Source organism: Tinamus guttatus, unplaced genomic scaffold, assembly GCF_059628265.1.
Source record: "Tinamus guttatus ecotype Peru unplaced genomic scaffold, ASM5962826v1 Tinamus_guttatus_pri_ptg000211l, whole genome shotgun sequence".
Classification (NCBI taxonomy): domain Eukaryota; kingdom Metazoa; phylum Chordata; class Aves; order Tinamiformes; family Tinamidae; genus Tinamus; species Tinamus guttatus.
Window position 1 is genome coordinate 1,621,436 of NW_028288745.1, and position 15,229 is coordinate 1,636,664.

At 36.0% G+C, this 15,229-nt stretch overlaps 1 protein-coding gene across 2 annotated transcripts in view; it reads right to left on the reverse strand.

Annotated features, from left to right (window-relative positions):
• The window catches only part of VAV3 (vav guanine nucleotide exchange factor 3), a 145,599-nt gene that overhangs the window by 72,725 nt on the left and 57,645 nt on the right, over positions 1-15,229 (reverse strand). For both annotated transcript variants that reach the window (XM_088524357.1, XM_088524356.1), the window contains exons 8-15: positions 13,740-13,843; positions 12,738-12,837; positions 12,107-12,202; positions 10,407-10,475; positions 8,822-8,908; positions 8,269-8,354; positions 7,813-7,945; positions 7,263-7,372 (exon numbers count right to left, since the gene is read on the reverse strand). In XM_088524357.1, the coding sequence (XP_088380483.1) occupies positions 7,263-7,372; positions 7,813-7,945; positions 8,269-8,354; positions 8,822-8,908; positions 10,407-10,475; positions 12,107-12,202; positions 12,738-12,837; positions 13,740-13,843 (785 nt within the window). The remainder of the gene's footprint in view (positions 1-7,262; positions 7,373-7,812; positions 7,946-8,268; positions 8,355-8,821; positions 8,909-10,406; positions 10,476-12,106; positions 12,203-12,737; positions 12,838-13,739; positions 13,844-15,229) is intronic.

Genomic DNA, 15,229 nt, shown 5'->3' on the forward strand with positions numbered 1-15,229 from the left:
GACATGTCGTATAATTAAATTAACCATATCACAAGTAAATTGTGCTTTTGATCAAGAACGCACAATTCACTTTTAAGACTTTGCTAGCAAACTTGCTTATTTGATCATACCATGAGTGGCTTTTTTGAGATCAAGGAAATTATCATGTTAACTTTTTGGAAATGTAGTGCATTGTTTCAAAGTTGTTAATGGTTCTCCTTTGTCCTTATCAGCCTATTTCCATAAAAACTATGGGAAAGTAGTTGCTTTGAGCTAATTTATTCATATGCAAAATTTATAGACAGCAACACCTGACGGGAACAAAGCTCTGTCACGCTTTAGTTTTTAATACATCAAAAGTATCAATACTTCATATACTTGCTCTAAACATTCACTTGCTGATTTATCTGAAAGCTATGTAAATTTGGATTTGTAAAACTAATTATAACTTACCTTGATAAATGTTAAGTAAACATCTTACCATAGATTTGCACTTAGTTGAAAAGAAATGTTTGTGTTTGAATAAAGTAGGGGATGTATATTACCAAAAAACTCTGTGTTATTGGACAGATACCTAATCTGCTGAGCAGAGACAAAAAAAAAAAAAAAAAAAAAAAAAAAGCTTAATTAAAAAAATATTGGGTTTCTGGGAGGAAGTAGAGTATCTATTAAAGTATCCAGGCAATATTACTTGTACAGGGACTGAAAAACCCCAAATATCTTATGCAAACAGCAAAGCTGGTACTTGACATTTGTGATGTGATGCCATGATGAACTTATTTCATGTTGACCCTGAATTTTAAGAAATAATGACTAGCTTTCATAGTAATACACCCCACATGCTGTAAAATTGTATAATTACAGAAAACATAAGGACTGGGAAATGTTTTAGTTTTGTTAACTGGAAGACCAAAGTGTGTTTATAATCTCCAAGCATTTACCCATACTGTTTTCATAAAGTCTCCTTTACATGCACTCTGTATGCTATTCTTACACTGTGTTCCAAATCATGCATAGAATTCTCCACATGGTTCTTGCTTTGTCTGGAAAAATCTACAGACACCGTTTAATGACAAATATATTGGCAATGACAGCTTGTAACCCTAAAAAACAACCATAACCATAGTAAAGCACATTATTATTCGGTATGACACAGATTTGGCATTCATTCTTGCAGTACTGAAATATTTATACTGATTGAGAAACCAAGGCGGACACTTATTTATTGCTCTGGTAACCTACGTGAGGTTCTTACAAGTGAAACACCTTTCTAGGCTGTTTGAAAAATGCAGCAGATACCTAAGGCTTTTAAAATGCTCTGATGAGAAAGCTTTAATTTAATATGTCAATGTTCAATATGTCAGAGCTCAAATATTCTCTCAGAAGCAGTCTTAATGCATATGCATTATTAATGCAGTATCTGAGGGAGCAGATCTATTTGAGCTGAATCTGACCAATGTCATTAGTCACAGAGTGCAAAGCAAATTTGGAAATAGATATGATAATCGGTAAGAGAACAGTTTTTCATCTACCATGTATCTTGCACTTAAAAATCTAAAAATCAGAGGTTTCAACCTATGAAGTATATAGCTTGCCTAAGTCTAAGACGTGATACACACACCTTTGGGTTTCAGAACCAGTGAATCTCAGATTATTTCCTTTCCATCAGATGCATGTTCAGCTTCCCTTGCGTTAGAGAACGTGCACTGATGTCTAATTTAAAGGTTGCATTTTGAGAAACAAATGAGATTGTACTTGAACTACTGCACAAACTCTAGAGCAACCTAGAAACACAACAGAGGTCAGTTAACACTAAAACTCCTTTTAAATTTTTTTGAGGGTTATGCAGCTTTGGGATCTAAATCATTTTATTTGAATATTTCTGATTCATTAGCTCTGCATAAGGACAATTAATGCATATTCTAATCACTACAATGGCCACAATTCACACTGATGTTTAAGATATGGCCTATTAAACATGACAATAACACTGAAAATTCAGCAACAAAGTCAAAGCAGAAAATATAATCGTAATACTTCCAAATGCGACATTTCAACTGAAGACATGAAAAATGGTCTTTTCTTTACCTGCAAGATGGTTTAAATACACTTTTTAATTAGTGGCGGAGTTGCTGACTAAAGCCTTACTAATAGAGTTTTACAACAGTGTGACATGAGGCTTTGTAACACTGGTCTGTGCCTCCTCCAGTGCAGCAGTGCTGAACTCAGGCAGACAAGGCCCTGAGGAACCCTGACCCTGCTTTGGGGAAGAGGCTGGAGCAGGCCTAGGACCTAAGTTTTCCTGCAATTCTGTTTTAAATAGCATTTTTGTGTAATGGGTCCTATCTAGGAAAATAGATTGAGGCCAAATTTGCTGATGGCAATGTAGGAAAATAGACTGAAGCCAAGTTTTCTGATGGCAATGTTTAGAGCAGATTAGGAAGCACAGTGAGAAATGAGAGAAAAAGCTAATTGAATTAGCAAACGGGATATCACGATGACAAACTAAATTCAGTCCAGATCAGCATAAGATATGGCATACTGTATTACACTAATGGATTCAGATATTAAGTCAGTGTGAAAATCCAACACACAGCCTTCCAAGGGAAAAAGTGCTACCACCGCACACCACACAACATGCCCTTGCCCCGCGCTCTACAGCGATCAAGAAACAAGAGCCAACTACGCACAAAGAAATATATAGCTGAAGGAAGCAAGAGTATGCTGTGAAAATGAGTCAGATGGATATATTTTCTTTCAGCATTTATTCTATTATTCATTATCTATTTTTATCATCTCTGAATAAAATAAACAAGAATTACAAAGCAGCAACTCTTGTACAGAGTTGAGGAGAGAAGATGTCACCATATAGTAAGAAACTCAGCTTGATAATTAGTTGGGTAAGCAGTTCCAAAGACAAAGGAATACGATTGTGGAACACATGCTTACACAACGGACAGAGTCAACTGAGTTTCATAAGTCACAATAAATACAATGAAACAAAAATGTTTCCAATCTAACATTATCAAGTAGTTTTTTGTTTTAATGAAGAATGGTTAGCTTAAAATTCCCTGACACATATATTAGATTTTTTTTTTTTTTAAAAAGCAGCCTATTGCATAAACTGATTGATAACATAAACATATTAAGTATTATGGATAAATTCTAGGTGTATTATGGGACACAATGTATTTTTCCCCCGATTCTTCTGGTTGATTTTAATACAGGAATAAAGAGAGAAAATATATTTTTATTAATTTTTTTTTTTTAATAAAATGTCCCACCTAGTGTCTCACATTCTTACTGTCAAGATTTGATGTTTTTAATGACTTATTGACAGCAAAGAAACAGTGTACATTATCACATTGCTGATAAGCTTTTTACATTGTGTTTCTAACAAGCTCGTAGCAATTTGGCATAACACTTCTATTATTGCCTTAAAAATGAATCGACTGTATTTTAACCAGGGTTATTTCTCACGTCAGGTCAAATATGATCAGTCCACTCCTTCTAGTAGAGCACTATCTTTAAAAAGACCAAGAGTAAACTCCTCTCTTTGGTGTAGGAATGCTCCTCTTAAAACCTATTGCTCTGGTCTCTGCCTGTTCACTTTACAAAAACCTCTCAGACTTACCAGGCTCTATTTCACAGAAGTCTCCGATTCAAGAACCTAACTGCAATGTTAACTGTGCTGCCCCAATGTCATACTTCACCTTAATGTCATCTAGAAAACCCAGGGCTCTAACTGCCAATTTTGAAGGCTGCACACAATATATTGAAAACCAAACAAAAAAAAAGAAAAAGGCAGAAAAGGAGAAGCTGAGTCAACCATGACTCCAGAGATTAGTAAGAATAATGTCAACAGCATCAAATTCAGTGCAGAAATGCTGAGGATGTCACTCATTGTCACTGAGGATGCAACTTTTATACCTATGCCATTGAAAAGCTTTATGAAATTCTTGGCAGAAATAAAAATTGAGGTGCTTTGGTATTGCATATTTTTTCTAAACTGAACATTAGTCAGGAAAACTGCAAATACTTACTGTCACAGTGGAACTGCCATATGAACAAAACCGATTTACTCTATTTCTTCTAAAGAGAAAACCATTGTTCCCGTCTTCGCGCATGAAGAAACTCAGCACATACAATAACAACGGAGCGGCTACGAGGCCAAGTAGCTTCACAAGTCTGTGAAACTAGTTCTCTCTCTAAACACAAAGCATTTACTAGCCCCGGGAAGGACCCTGAGATCTCCTCCTTTGTCAGATCAAAGCTTTTCTGTATCGAGGAGCTCCCTTCTCTTTCATGCTACATCAGTAACATACATGTGTCTGTATCCAAATTCGCTTTTCAATTACACTATTGTAACACACGAGCAACTTTATTGACTTGGGTAGATTTAGGACTTGTCAACACTGAACAGTTTTTAAAAGGGATTTTACTGAGCTACTTTTAAAGGTTCAGAAAACAAAGTAAGGTCTGTCTGCATTGGATGTCTTTTCAGAAATGTAACTGTAAGCAAGGCAGTGGTTACACAGATATAATACCATCCAACTATCTCAAAAATGTTATTAAAAAGCAATTAAGATCCTTTGTGTTCCCTTGTTTTGTCCCTCAATTAATATGGCACAGACCTGATTGCACACAGAGCGCTCTTCTGAAGGCAACAAAATCACACTGACCTTTCTGACTGGAATTCTGTAAACAATATTTCCAATAACCAAGTAAGAGTCCAGTTTCCCCCTTCACCAAGTGCACAGTGTAGGCTTAGTACAATTTTTCAGTAATCAAATATTCTGCCTATAAACATAGCAATTATAATTAAGTATGCTGAATAGCAGCATCATTTTAATCACAGCTACTTTCCAGAGTTGAATGACATTAGACCAGATATCCTACACAACAGGCAACGAGAGCCTTGAAAAGCACAAATCAAATCAACCAGCCTGCTGAGCGAAACAGTTGGCTTTGCTTATTCCCAATACAAACTCTTGAGCCTCAACACACCTAAGAAACTAGTTGTTGCTATATACCCTGTGGTATGTTTGGGGAAATCTGTCTTGGAAGAAAGTTGCTGAGCGCAAGATGCTATAAAGCCAAACTGGGTCAAAAGAGAAGGAAAAAAAAGTCTAAGAATATTCTTTTAAAATGTTCTTTTAAATCCCATTTGCCATAAATAAAAGGGAAGAAAAGAACTGTGTAATACAAATAATGCACTACCTCACCTGTTACCTCAGCTCTACTGACACAGCTCAGCCCTGACCTGCAGCAACCTGCTCTTCCAGCTTCCGCATCCATGTGGGAAGAGGTTAAACCAGGAGTATGGCTTTACAAAATGGACAAATGCTCACAAAAGACAAGGCTAACACCACCAGTCTCACTTTCAACAACCTCCATCTGTCCAAGCTGAAAAAGAAGCACATTAACTTGATAGACTTTTAGATCGCCTTTGTTCTGCTCTCCTAGGACAACTAGCAGCAAGAAAACAGTAAATCACTGCTCGCCAAAGCATACCTCTGAACAGCCCGGACACTCACAAACAGAAAATAAAGGTCATTATAGCATGAACACCCTGCTATTTCAAGTGATAAGAGAGTATTACAGATGACCATAAAAACAGATATTTTGGAAAGATGTCTGTTTCTTCCAGTCTTGCTCAGACTCAAAAAAAGCAAAGGATAGGGGAAGGAAGGTGGCTGTTGTCTGGAAAATAAATTTGGGGCAGCAGGAGGACAGATACATGGGCTGCCAGCTGCTCTCAAAACTGGAAGCTGCACAAGGAACAGGTATCCCAAGACACAAGATGGGAGAGTCCTCAAAAACATGGCAAAGATGAAGCAGAGGGGAGCAGGCATGAGAGCAGGCCTGCAGGGAATCAGAAAAATGTTTAGGTGTTACTGAGGACTCGCTTCCAGGAGAAAGCAGAGTTCCTACCGCTCTCACCAACTCCTTGCCTGGTTTTACCCTCACCACTCGCCTCAGGGTCAGGGAGGAAGCCTGAAAGGGATCAATAGCAGTAATGTTAATGCTGATAAAGTTGGGTTCCTCATGCTTTTCAAACACAATTTATCTATACTTAAATAAATATCAATAATGGCATTACAGGAAGTGCAGGGAGGGCACGGAGACAGAAAGACAGGAAAAGCTGAAGTACTTAGTTTTCTGTGCCCATACGACTAGAAGCTTCTTCCCAGCCCCTTCCATGCTACACAGAAATTGTTACCAAAGCGTGACATTTACATCTGCTATAATCAGCAAGGTGGGAAGGGATCTCACAGTATTTGTCCAACCCAGTTCTTCTCTATATTTTTACTTAAATCATTAACATAGATCACAATAAAATTTTATATATATATATACACACACACACACCCATAATAGGTGTATATCCATATATATATATATACACATACACACACACAGCTTATAAGTGAGTTTCAGTCATATCAGCTCTCTATAGCACATGTACCCCTTTTTCCACAATCCACATTCCTTCACATTCACATTTAAAACAACCTTTAATATTGTCTCTCTATTTTCACTGGGAATATCTCACTCCCCCACACTTTTTTTTTTAATAAAGCAATGTATCTCCTCATTATCTGATTCCTTTGTTTGCATATTTTAAATTTAATCAGAACACTCAAGGTGCCAATAATCACATTTGTCTTTCCACCAAGAAGCAGAAATGGAAGTAAAGCTGATGCTGCATAACAATAATGTAATCTGCAGTACTGCATCTGAACTGAACTTTTTAAGAAGTCCAAAACATTCATGTGTCTAAGTTGAAAATTTAAAACGGAAATCAATCTTTTGAAATCAAAGGTAATAAAGCAAACAACTTCACCTAAATATTAGACTATAAGCTAGCTAAAAGCCACTAGCAACGAAGTCAGCATCTACTTTCTTAAATAATCAACATCATCTCAAAAAAGCAACTAGGCAACATAAAAATGAGAGAAAGTCACTATTATGTGCTAAACAATAAACAATAAAACAATAAAGAATAGGCTAAAGCAATATCCCCCTGGTTGTTTCAAACAGTGTTATAAAAAAATGACTAGGAAGCGATGGCAGAAAGTTAATACATAGTCTAGAGTGCCCTCTTTCTTCTCTACGAGGAGTTTCACGGAAGCATTATATTTCTATCAGCTGTAAGTTTTGTTTTCACTAAGTCAAATAAAGCAATTGAGGGTGTATAAAAGTTAAAATTAAAAATATTTCTGCTGCATACTCTTAGACTAGTGAGGAAGGTGATTTTACTCTAATGAAAATATACTTACAAGGCCATTTGAAATTGTTCAAGCCACTTTTTCTTCAAGTCCTTAGTTTTACAGTAAACTTCTAATCCATTTTGACCTTGTATATGAATGAGGTAGAAGCCATAAGACCACTGCATAAAAAAAGACCAGCAATACACAGACTGAACAATTACGTAACTCAACATTTACTGGGGGGGGGGAGGGGGAGGCGGGGAGTGGGAGGGAGAGGGAAGAGAAGAGAGAGAAAGAAGCAACTCTAGGTTCCTTAGTATAAATCCTGATTTTGGAAACACTGAGAACATATTATAACGTGATTTGGTTCACTTGGGATCAGCTTACTCAAACATTTTCATTATCTCTAAATAAGCAAAACTGAAATCCTTAAGTATTCGTTTCAAATAACATACAGCTTATTTAACACAGAAATACAGTTTATTTAATACAGCTTATTTAACACAGAAAACTTGCTAAACACATTTTAGAAACATTTCTTGAACTCAAGCAAAATTTCTGAATGTTGCTGAAAGCACACATTTTATTATCAACTTAGCAATTTGTAAAATATATATACCTTTTTATTTTCTTTATCAGTAGTGGGATTATTTGTAATTTTGTATTTTTGAAGATCTATTATTTCCTTCATTTCATAATTATCACCTCTCCGTTTACAAACGATTACAGCTAGATCAAACAAGAAAATATGCCTATAAAAATACAATATAGAAAAGGGTTAAAACATTATTTGTAAAGTCAACACGCAAAGCCCTCTCCACAGGCAATTAAAATACTGGATAAGAGAACATGAAATACTTCAAGTATTTTTACAAGAGGTTCATAGAGACTGAGATGACCCTAGATGATAATGGTTAACTTCCCATGAACCACTTTGCAAATTTATTTTCTTAATATCGATAGGCTTGGTGATTGCACGGTGAAAGTACTCAAGAATCACTGAACTGACCACACATTATAAAAAACAGATTTATTCTGCATTTCTAATAGCGAACATCAGACCTCACGCCATCACCTGTCTTGCCTTGCACGTTTGTCTAATGTAGTTATCCTTATTTCCCCATCACCTTGTGGCCTTCCATACTGTAACAGAGAATGATTCTGAAAACAAAAAGAATATGCACGTCTTAGCATAGCAGAGGAGCTAAAAAGTTGACATAAAAGGCGGACCACCTCTCTTACCCCCTTTTGTCAGGTCCAAACAAGCAATTAACAAAAAAAAAAAAAAAAAAAAAACACACACACACACACCTTATTTCACTTTCATGTAAACTAAGTTTGATAAAGCATCAGTACATTACTTTTTTTTCCATTTTGTAAATACCTGCAGCACTATGCAAGTAATACTTAAGCGCACAAATACATTTAACTGTACACAGATCCCCAAAATAGTGAGCAGTATTGTCTGTACTTAAACACACATATATCAACCTAAACCAACCAAAGCATACACATGCAGGAATACTATAGCTGCATGTAAAATGGAGAAAAAAAGAAAAAAGGTGTGTCAAACAATATATATGATCAGAAATGATTTTAAAACTACGTAAGTGAGAAATATCACATACCAAATTCTCTATTGATAGTTGAAATTGTCTAATTTCACGGAGTGTTTCATTATCTCTCTTCACTTCATTTACATATTGAGCCAAGTCCTAGAGTATCAACAGGAAAAGGGAGACAAGCTTTTCTGTAACAGACCACTTAATTATTTCTGTCTTAAACAAAATGACTACGCAGATAGGCTAAGAAGTTACCTTTAATATTCAAGAATTACCCATATGTACACCTAAAAAAAAAGCAAAAATCCTTTACAGATTTTAAAGTCATATTTACAACTTTCTTCTTTTCAATTCCAAATTCAGTAGCAAGATATAGAAAAACACATAATAAATTGCAAAAGAGGACTGACTTTTTCTGAATTTGGTTAACGTCTTGTTTTCAAGACTAGACTTGGAAATGTAATTTGTGTAGTGCACAGTCTGAAAAAGCACTCAATGCCACCCAACACCTGAAAACAAAGAGTAAATACCACATATTTTATATGTGGTGTAACGCTGCTCAGATGTGGTGGAAAGAGTATAAAGACTGTGTGCTTGTGCAAAGAGAAGTTATTACACAGAGGATTTAAAAAGGGGCTTGCAATGGGGCATATACTTCTGAAGTCACAGGCTGAGATCATTCTTGTCCCCTTCACCAACACACCTCCTGTACACATTTCACTGACACCTTTAAAACCACCTGAACATGCTTGACTAACAGGGACAATTTGCTGGGGCTTCTGTTTTATGGCTGGAGACTACGAGTGAGCAGGAGTGGTAATTGGTAAGGTCAGGGATGCTGAGAGCAGCAGCTCAAAAAGGTGTTTGGATCTTCACAACCTGCTTTAACAAGATCTTTCAATATGGTCACAAAATTGGAGGGCGAGAAAAGGATATTTTTTCTCAAGATGCTTTTATGAGAACCTAAGAAGAGCTGAAGTCATTCCATCAGCTTCCAAATGCATTCAAATGACATTCACATCAGTCTTAAATGGGCTGACATAAAAGTCAAGTAATTCTGTTTTTTTTTTTGCTGCTAAAAGAAAGCTGCCCACATAAAGCTTTCCTACAATTTTCTTTCTGGATAGGCAGCAAAAATTACTCAGTTTCCACTTTGTTGTCAGCTATTCCCAAAGATTCTTCATTTTTCCAGAAGACACATCAGGGGCTTTAGAAACACGCTATGCTGTGTGGTTATCTCTACTGCGCTGCCAGCAATGATCATAAGACAAGACAATAAGATGGGAAATAATGAAGTGAGGTAACTGCAGGCATAAGCATTAATAAAGTTGCTCATTTCTGTAAATTTTATTTTGGTTGCATTGGTAGTCTTGTGTTACGTCATCCAGTACATAACTGCCACAGCAGTTGGAGAAACAAAATAAAGAGAATGTGACAAGCCTGTTCCAGAAACACTGCAGCTCAGAAAACTACTAAAACTTATTCCCAACACTTGAGCAAATATCCTTGCCCTAGTGTACTCACTAAGGTCATGGTGAACTGTGAAAACATTTGACCTATTGTGAAAAATGTTATCTCTGCCAAGAAATATAATTGTGAATTACGCTTTTAACAGGCATCATAAATATAAATACTTGTCACAAATACTTACCTTCATGGCATCAAGTGCCAGCTTGAGATTTGCCTTCTCCATAGGATCCGTAGTATGTTTTACCAGCTCCTGTTGACAGAGGAGTTACAACTTTTCACCCACTGGCTGTCATTTCACAAATTGAAGTTACTGTCGCTCACCAACAAAAAAAACTGCCAATTACACTTTTAACAGATATCACAGCCCAAGAACTCACAATTTCTTCCCTATAGTGACCTATAGGGCCTATGAGTTACTAAAGGTTACAGCAAACAGGTAATTGGCTTAAGGATTACTGCAACATAGCTTTAAAGACCAATTTTAACTATTAAATGAAAAAATCATTAAAAGCTAATCTGGTCTGTCTCGCGCTTAAAACTTGCCAATAAGATCACTACTATATGTGCACCTTGGAAGCACAGGTCAACACATTCATGTGCACATTCCTCAGAGCGAATGATCCCACTACATTTGTCTGAAGAGGAACGTTTCCTGACAATAAAGCCTCAGCTAAACTGGGAACTGTGCAAAAGAAATCACTGTCTCATTACACTTAAGATAAAGCTGACTCGGAAGACATATTTAAGACACATGGAAACGTTAAAAGAATTTTTAAGCTGCCTCCCATATGGAAAATAAAGTGGGTTTTCAGGGTTTTTTTTTTTTTGTTTTGTCTTTCCTGACATGGAAAAGCAACCTCTTAAGAAAACAGGTTGTTACTTCTTTATAATCTGAGAAGATAATTATACATTTCAGCTCATGTAGTAACTTTATAAAATCCTAGAAAATTAAGGAATAACTATTTCATATAACAACCACAACAACTTTATTGGATTTTTTCTTTCATCTGTTAAATGCTTTTCGGCATTTACAAACTTACTCTTTCATAAACCCAGACATTAGTGTGTACTGACACGTTAAATATCCTTTCTGTTATACACAGTGATTATAAAACCATGATTCAGATTTTATAAGCAATTTTAAAAGGAGCTGTACTGCTCATTTTTTCTTTTTCCAAATTTCTGTTGATCAAAATACTGATGACTCACATTTATAGAAATATTTTGAAAAATTTAATATAAGAATGTATATTGCTCTGCAGAGTCAAAATTATGCTTCACATACAAGCAGTAGCTCTTTTTAAATGACATTTTACAAGCATCAGCAGGGTTGACAGTCTAATATAGTAATACATTTCTTTGCTGCTGAACTAATGAGTCTCCTGGCACAGCTATCAAATTAAATTTATAAGACTCTCCACCCTTATTATAGGACTAACAGCAAAAGCTAACACTTTGTGGTTTATAACAAGAAACATTTCAAAATAAATATGGCCTTATTGTAATTTATGAAAGCATGGAAGCATCTTAAATGTATGCAGCATTGTTGAGCTTGCTCTTTTGGGGGTCCACATTTCAAGCACCGTAATTAGAGTTTGACACTACTAATAATTTTTAAAATACCAAGAATGAAAAGGTTCAGATACTGGGGAAGCAATTGCGGTTTACTTGTTTTTCTCAGATGTGCTTCAGCTCTGAGGAATAAACACCACTATGAAACCCACACTTGAGAGGATTTTATTTTGTAATAAATCAGCCTCAAATCTATGGAAATAACGATCACCTCCCTTTGATAAAGGCTTTAAACCTCATTTTAAAATTCTACCAAGGGTAAGCCACACATTCTGCTCTCAGACACCTAAAGCTTCAAAAACAGAATACCTGGAGCAGCAGGTGATATTTTAGTACTCTCTGCATTGGAACCACTAAGAGATCACGCAACGTAAACTTCCCGTTATTTGCCCTCTTGGAACATTCCTAGTTCAGAGCAGAGGAAAGATTAAAGTAAGTCCGAAAATGCAAGCATTAAAAATTATATATACATATACATGAACATGGATATAAGACAATGCTTATCTAGGCCAAGCAACTATATTAAACATAAGATGTGAAATACCAACAAAATGGAGAAAAATAAAAAATACAGCAATAGCACCAGAGCTAAAAAATAGCCAAGTCCTGCACTGGGGACACACTATCCCCTCCAGTGGGGCAGCCTGAGGACTAGCTGGTTGAGACTCTGCTGGAAAGGACCGGGGGTCTTGGCAGAGAACAAGACCCTCCGAGGAGAGACTGTGGGACGGGTCCCTTCCACCCTGAACCATCCCGCACACCTAAGTTCAGTCTCCTCAGGCAGCACTTAAAACAGATCCAGAGCAATGCTGCAAGCTCAGGCAGACTGCCCATCCTTTCAGGAGCAGAGGGGACAGTTGGGAAGCATATTTCCATCAAGTAACAATGACAAGAAAACTTAAAATCTGTATATATGTATGTATTCCATCAAAACTGATACCTCTAACTTCAACTTAACATCTTCTTTTGTCTTAGAGATGTTGTCTAAACATGATATTGCTATCTCCACTTGACTGCAGTACTGTCCATAAATAACCAATCTAAATCAAAGCAAGAGAAAAAGAATTAACAGAATATTTGCATCTATAAGAACTATCTTGATCATATTTCATGAACAGATTGGTAACACACTTTCAGAGGGAATTGAAAAGCACAAATTTCAATGGGCAGCAAAAAAAAAAAAAAAAAAAAAAAAAAAAAAAAAAAAAAAAAAAAAAAACCAAGGAAGGGTTATTCAGGGACAACATGGTATTGGGCTATCTTCAAAATCCTGTAGAAGCAGTGCAGTTTGCCTTACCACTCACATGTATATATTCTGATAAGCATGGTTATTGCTTAACAGTACTACAGCCTGCAGTATTTAAAAACACTGTACATTTGAAAGGCTATTGTAAAATAGGCTTAACTACAAGGTTAGTTACAGCTATCATTTTTAAAGAAATTTTAGGTTTGCCAATCCTTCTACAAGAGTTTTTCAACTCTTTACCTTCACTCACTATTGAAGATGGTTATTTAACTTTTACCACATTTGATTATTTTTAATAACTACATTGTAAAAATCTGAGGCTATTCTCCCAAACGTTTCCCTTGTGTGTAGTAAACAAAATTTGGGTTTGCTCTTTCTTTCCTTTTTTCTTCCTTGTAGCACAAATCTCAGAGCTACTTTTGAAAAACATGCATTATCCAGAACAACTTTATGCCATCTAATTGCTTCCTGTAGCAGGAGAAAGTCTCATAACCTGGGAGATAAATACGTCCTGCTCCAACACGAAAGCTCAGAGCGAGGGCCTCTGAAGGCAAGTGTGTTTACAGGCAGTTTTATAAATATACTGACATTAAATTTGATTCTATTTTAGAAGTATTCAGCAAATAGTGAAATGCTTTAGTGGACTGAGCGTAGATTATCACAAGGGAGTACTACAAGTTAGTGCATAAATCTTACCTTTCTTTGTAGTTAATAAAAATCTGATACAGGTTCTGATCGTTTTTGTTAACAATGGAGTCATTGATGTCCTGTGTTAGACTTCGGTGAATTTTCACCAAATCCTTGAAAACAGTGAAGGAGGAAAGGAGGAAGGTTTTGTTCTGTTCTGTTTTGTTTGTAAATGGAGGAAAAAAGCTTTGACTTCACGTCAGAACCACCAATTTCACTAAGTTAGAAAACAGATTATTTCTGAGTAAAAGCTAAATTTCATGATCCACCACATATTCAGTTCAGTGCAATGAGAAGCTGAATTTCAAGAACTGCTTATAAAACACTAATTTATTTTAGCTTGAAATGCGCACTGTTAATTCATCTTCATTTTATAATGATAATTTTAAAATTAAGCAAGTCAAGTAAATACTTTAGTGACAAGATAAAATAATGATTCATGTCCCTGAGCATGAAAAATTAGTTTTGTACATTACATTGGTCAATTAGTGACGTTCCAGTGCTAAGTTAACTGCAACCATAATGAGCTTTCTAATACAGCAGGCTCAAAAAAAGTACAAATACTGCCGAAAGACTGAAGCCTTACTACATAGTAGCAAAACATCTCTAATGTTTACTGCTATGCAAAAAATTAAAGTTACTAGGAGTGACTACTCCTAGCCTTACATTGGTACCCATCAGCATGGATACTGTCAGAGAAGTCATAAGAAATTAAGTTAGAATAGGTAAAAAAAAAAAAAAAAAAAAAAAAAAAGCTACAGCCTCCACCCCAGTTTATCAGGAGAACTTCTTAGAAGTGGTGCACAGTCTACCACAAAGAAAAGCATAGGACTTCATGGAAAAAACTATTGAAGATTGTTTAATTCCGTAAAAGATATAGCACAAAAATAATATTCAACATTCAGTAGGAAATTACAGGAATAAAAACTAACGATAAACAAACTCAGTTATCACATCCCAACTGCAAGAACAAAAACATCTTAAAGCAGATCAAATGCAGTTGCTAAATCTGCATGACTTCATCCTCAGAACTTGAAGTTGCAGTACACACAGGCATTAGTACAGAAACGCTTCCAAATGAAAATATTATAGGAACACACTTTTCAGGGCTGCACAGAGATACAACTAAGCAGCAGCCACAGGAAAGAGCTGGAAGTTTCCTGAGCAGAATCTTTAGGAGCACTTATCTCCATCGAAAACATTTATATCAGTTTAATTTAAAACGTTAAGCATCATTAAAAGTTAACAAAAGCTTCATCGCTTCAGCATCAGTTCATCATTATAGGCATCTCTTTCCCTCTGCATGCCTGTGTCTGGTATGTAGGTCTCTATACATAAACATACACAGATGTAAATATACACACCCCTGCAGGCATACACGGGTACATAGACTGACATACATACACACACATATATATTTTATAGGACTAAGCCTCAAATTCTAATCTGTGAGGCCTTGTGAAATGCACTATCTTTACAGTGGCAGCTGTTTTTTTTTT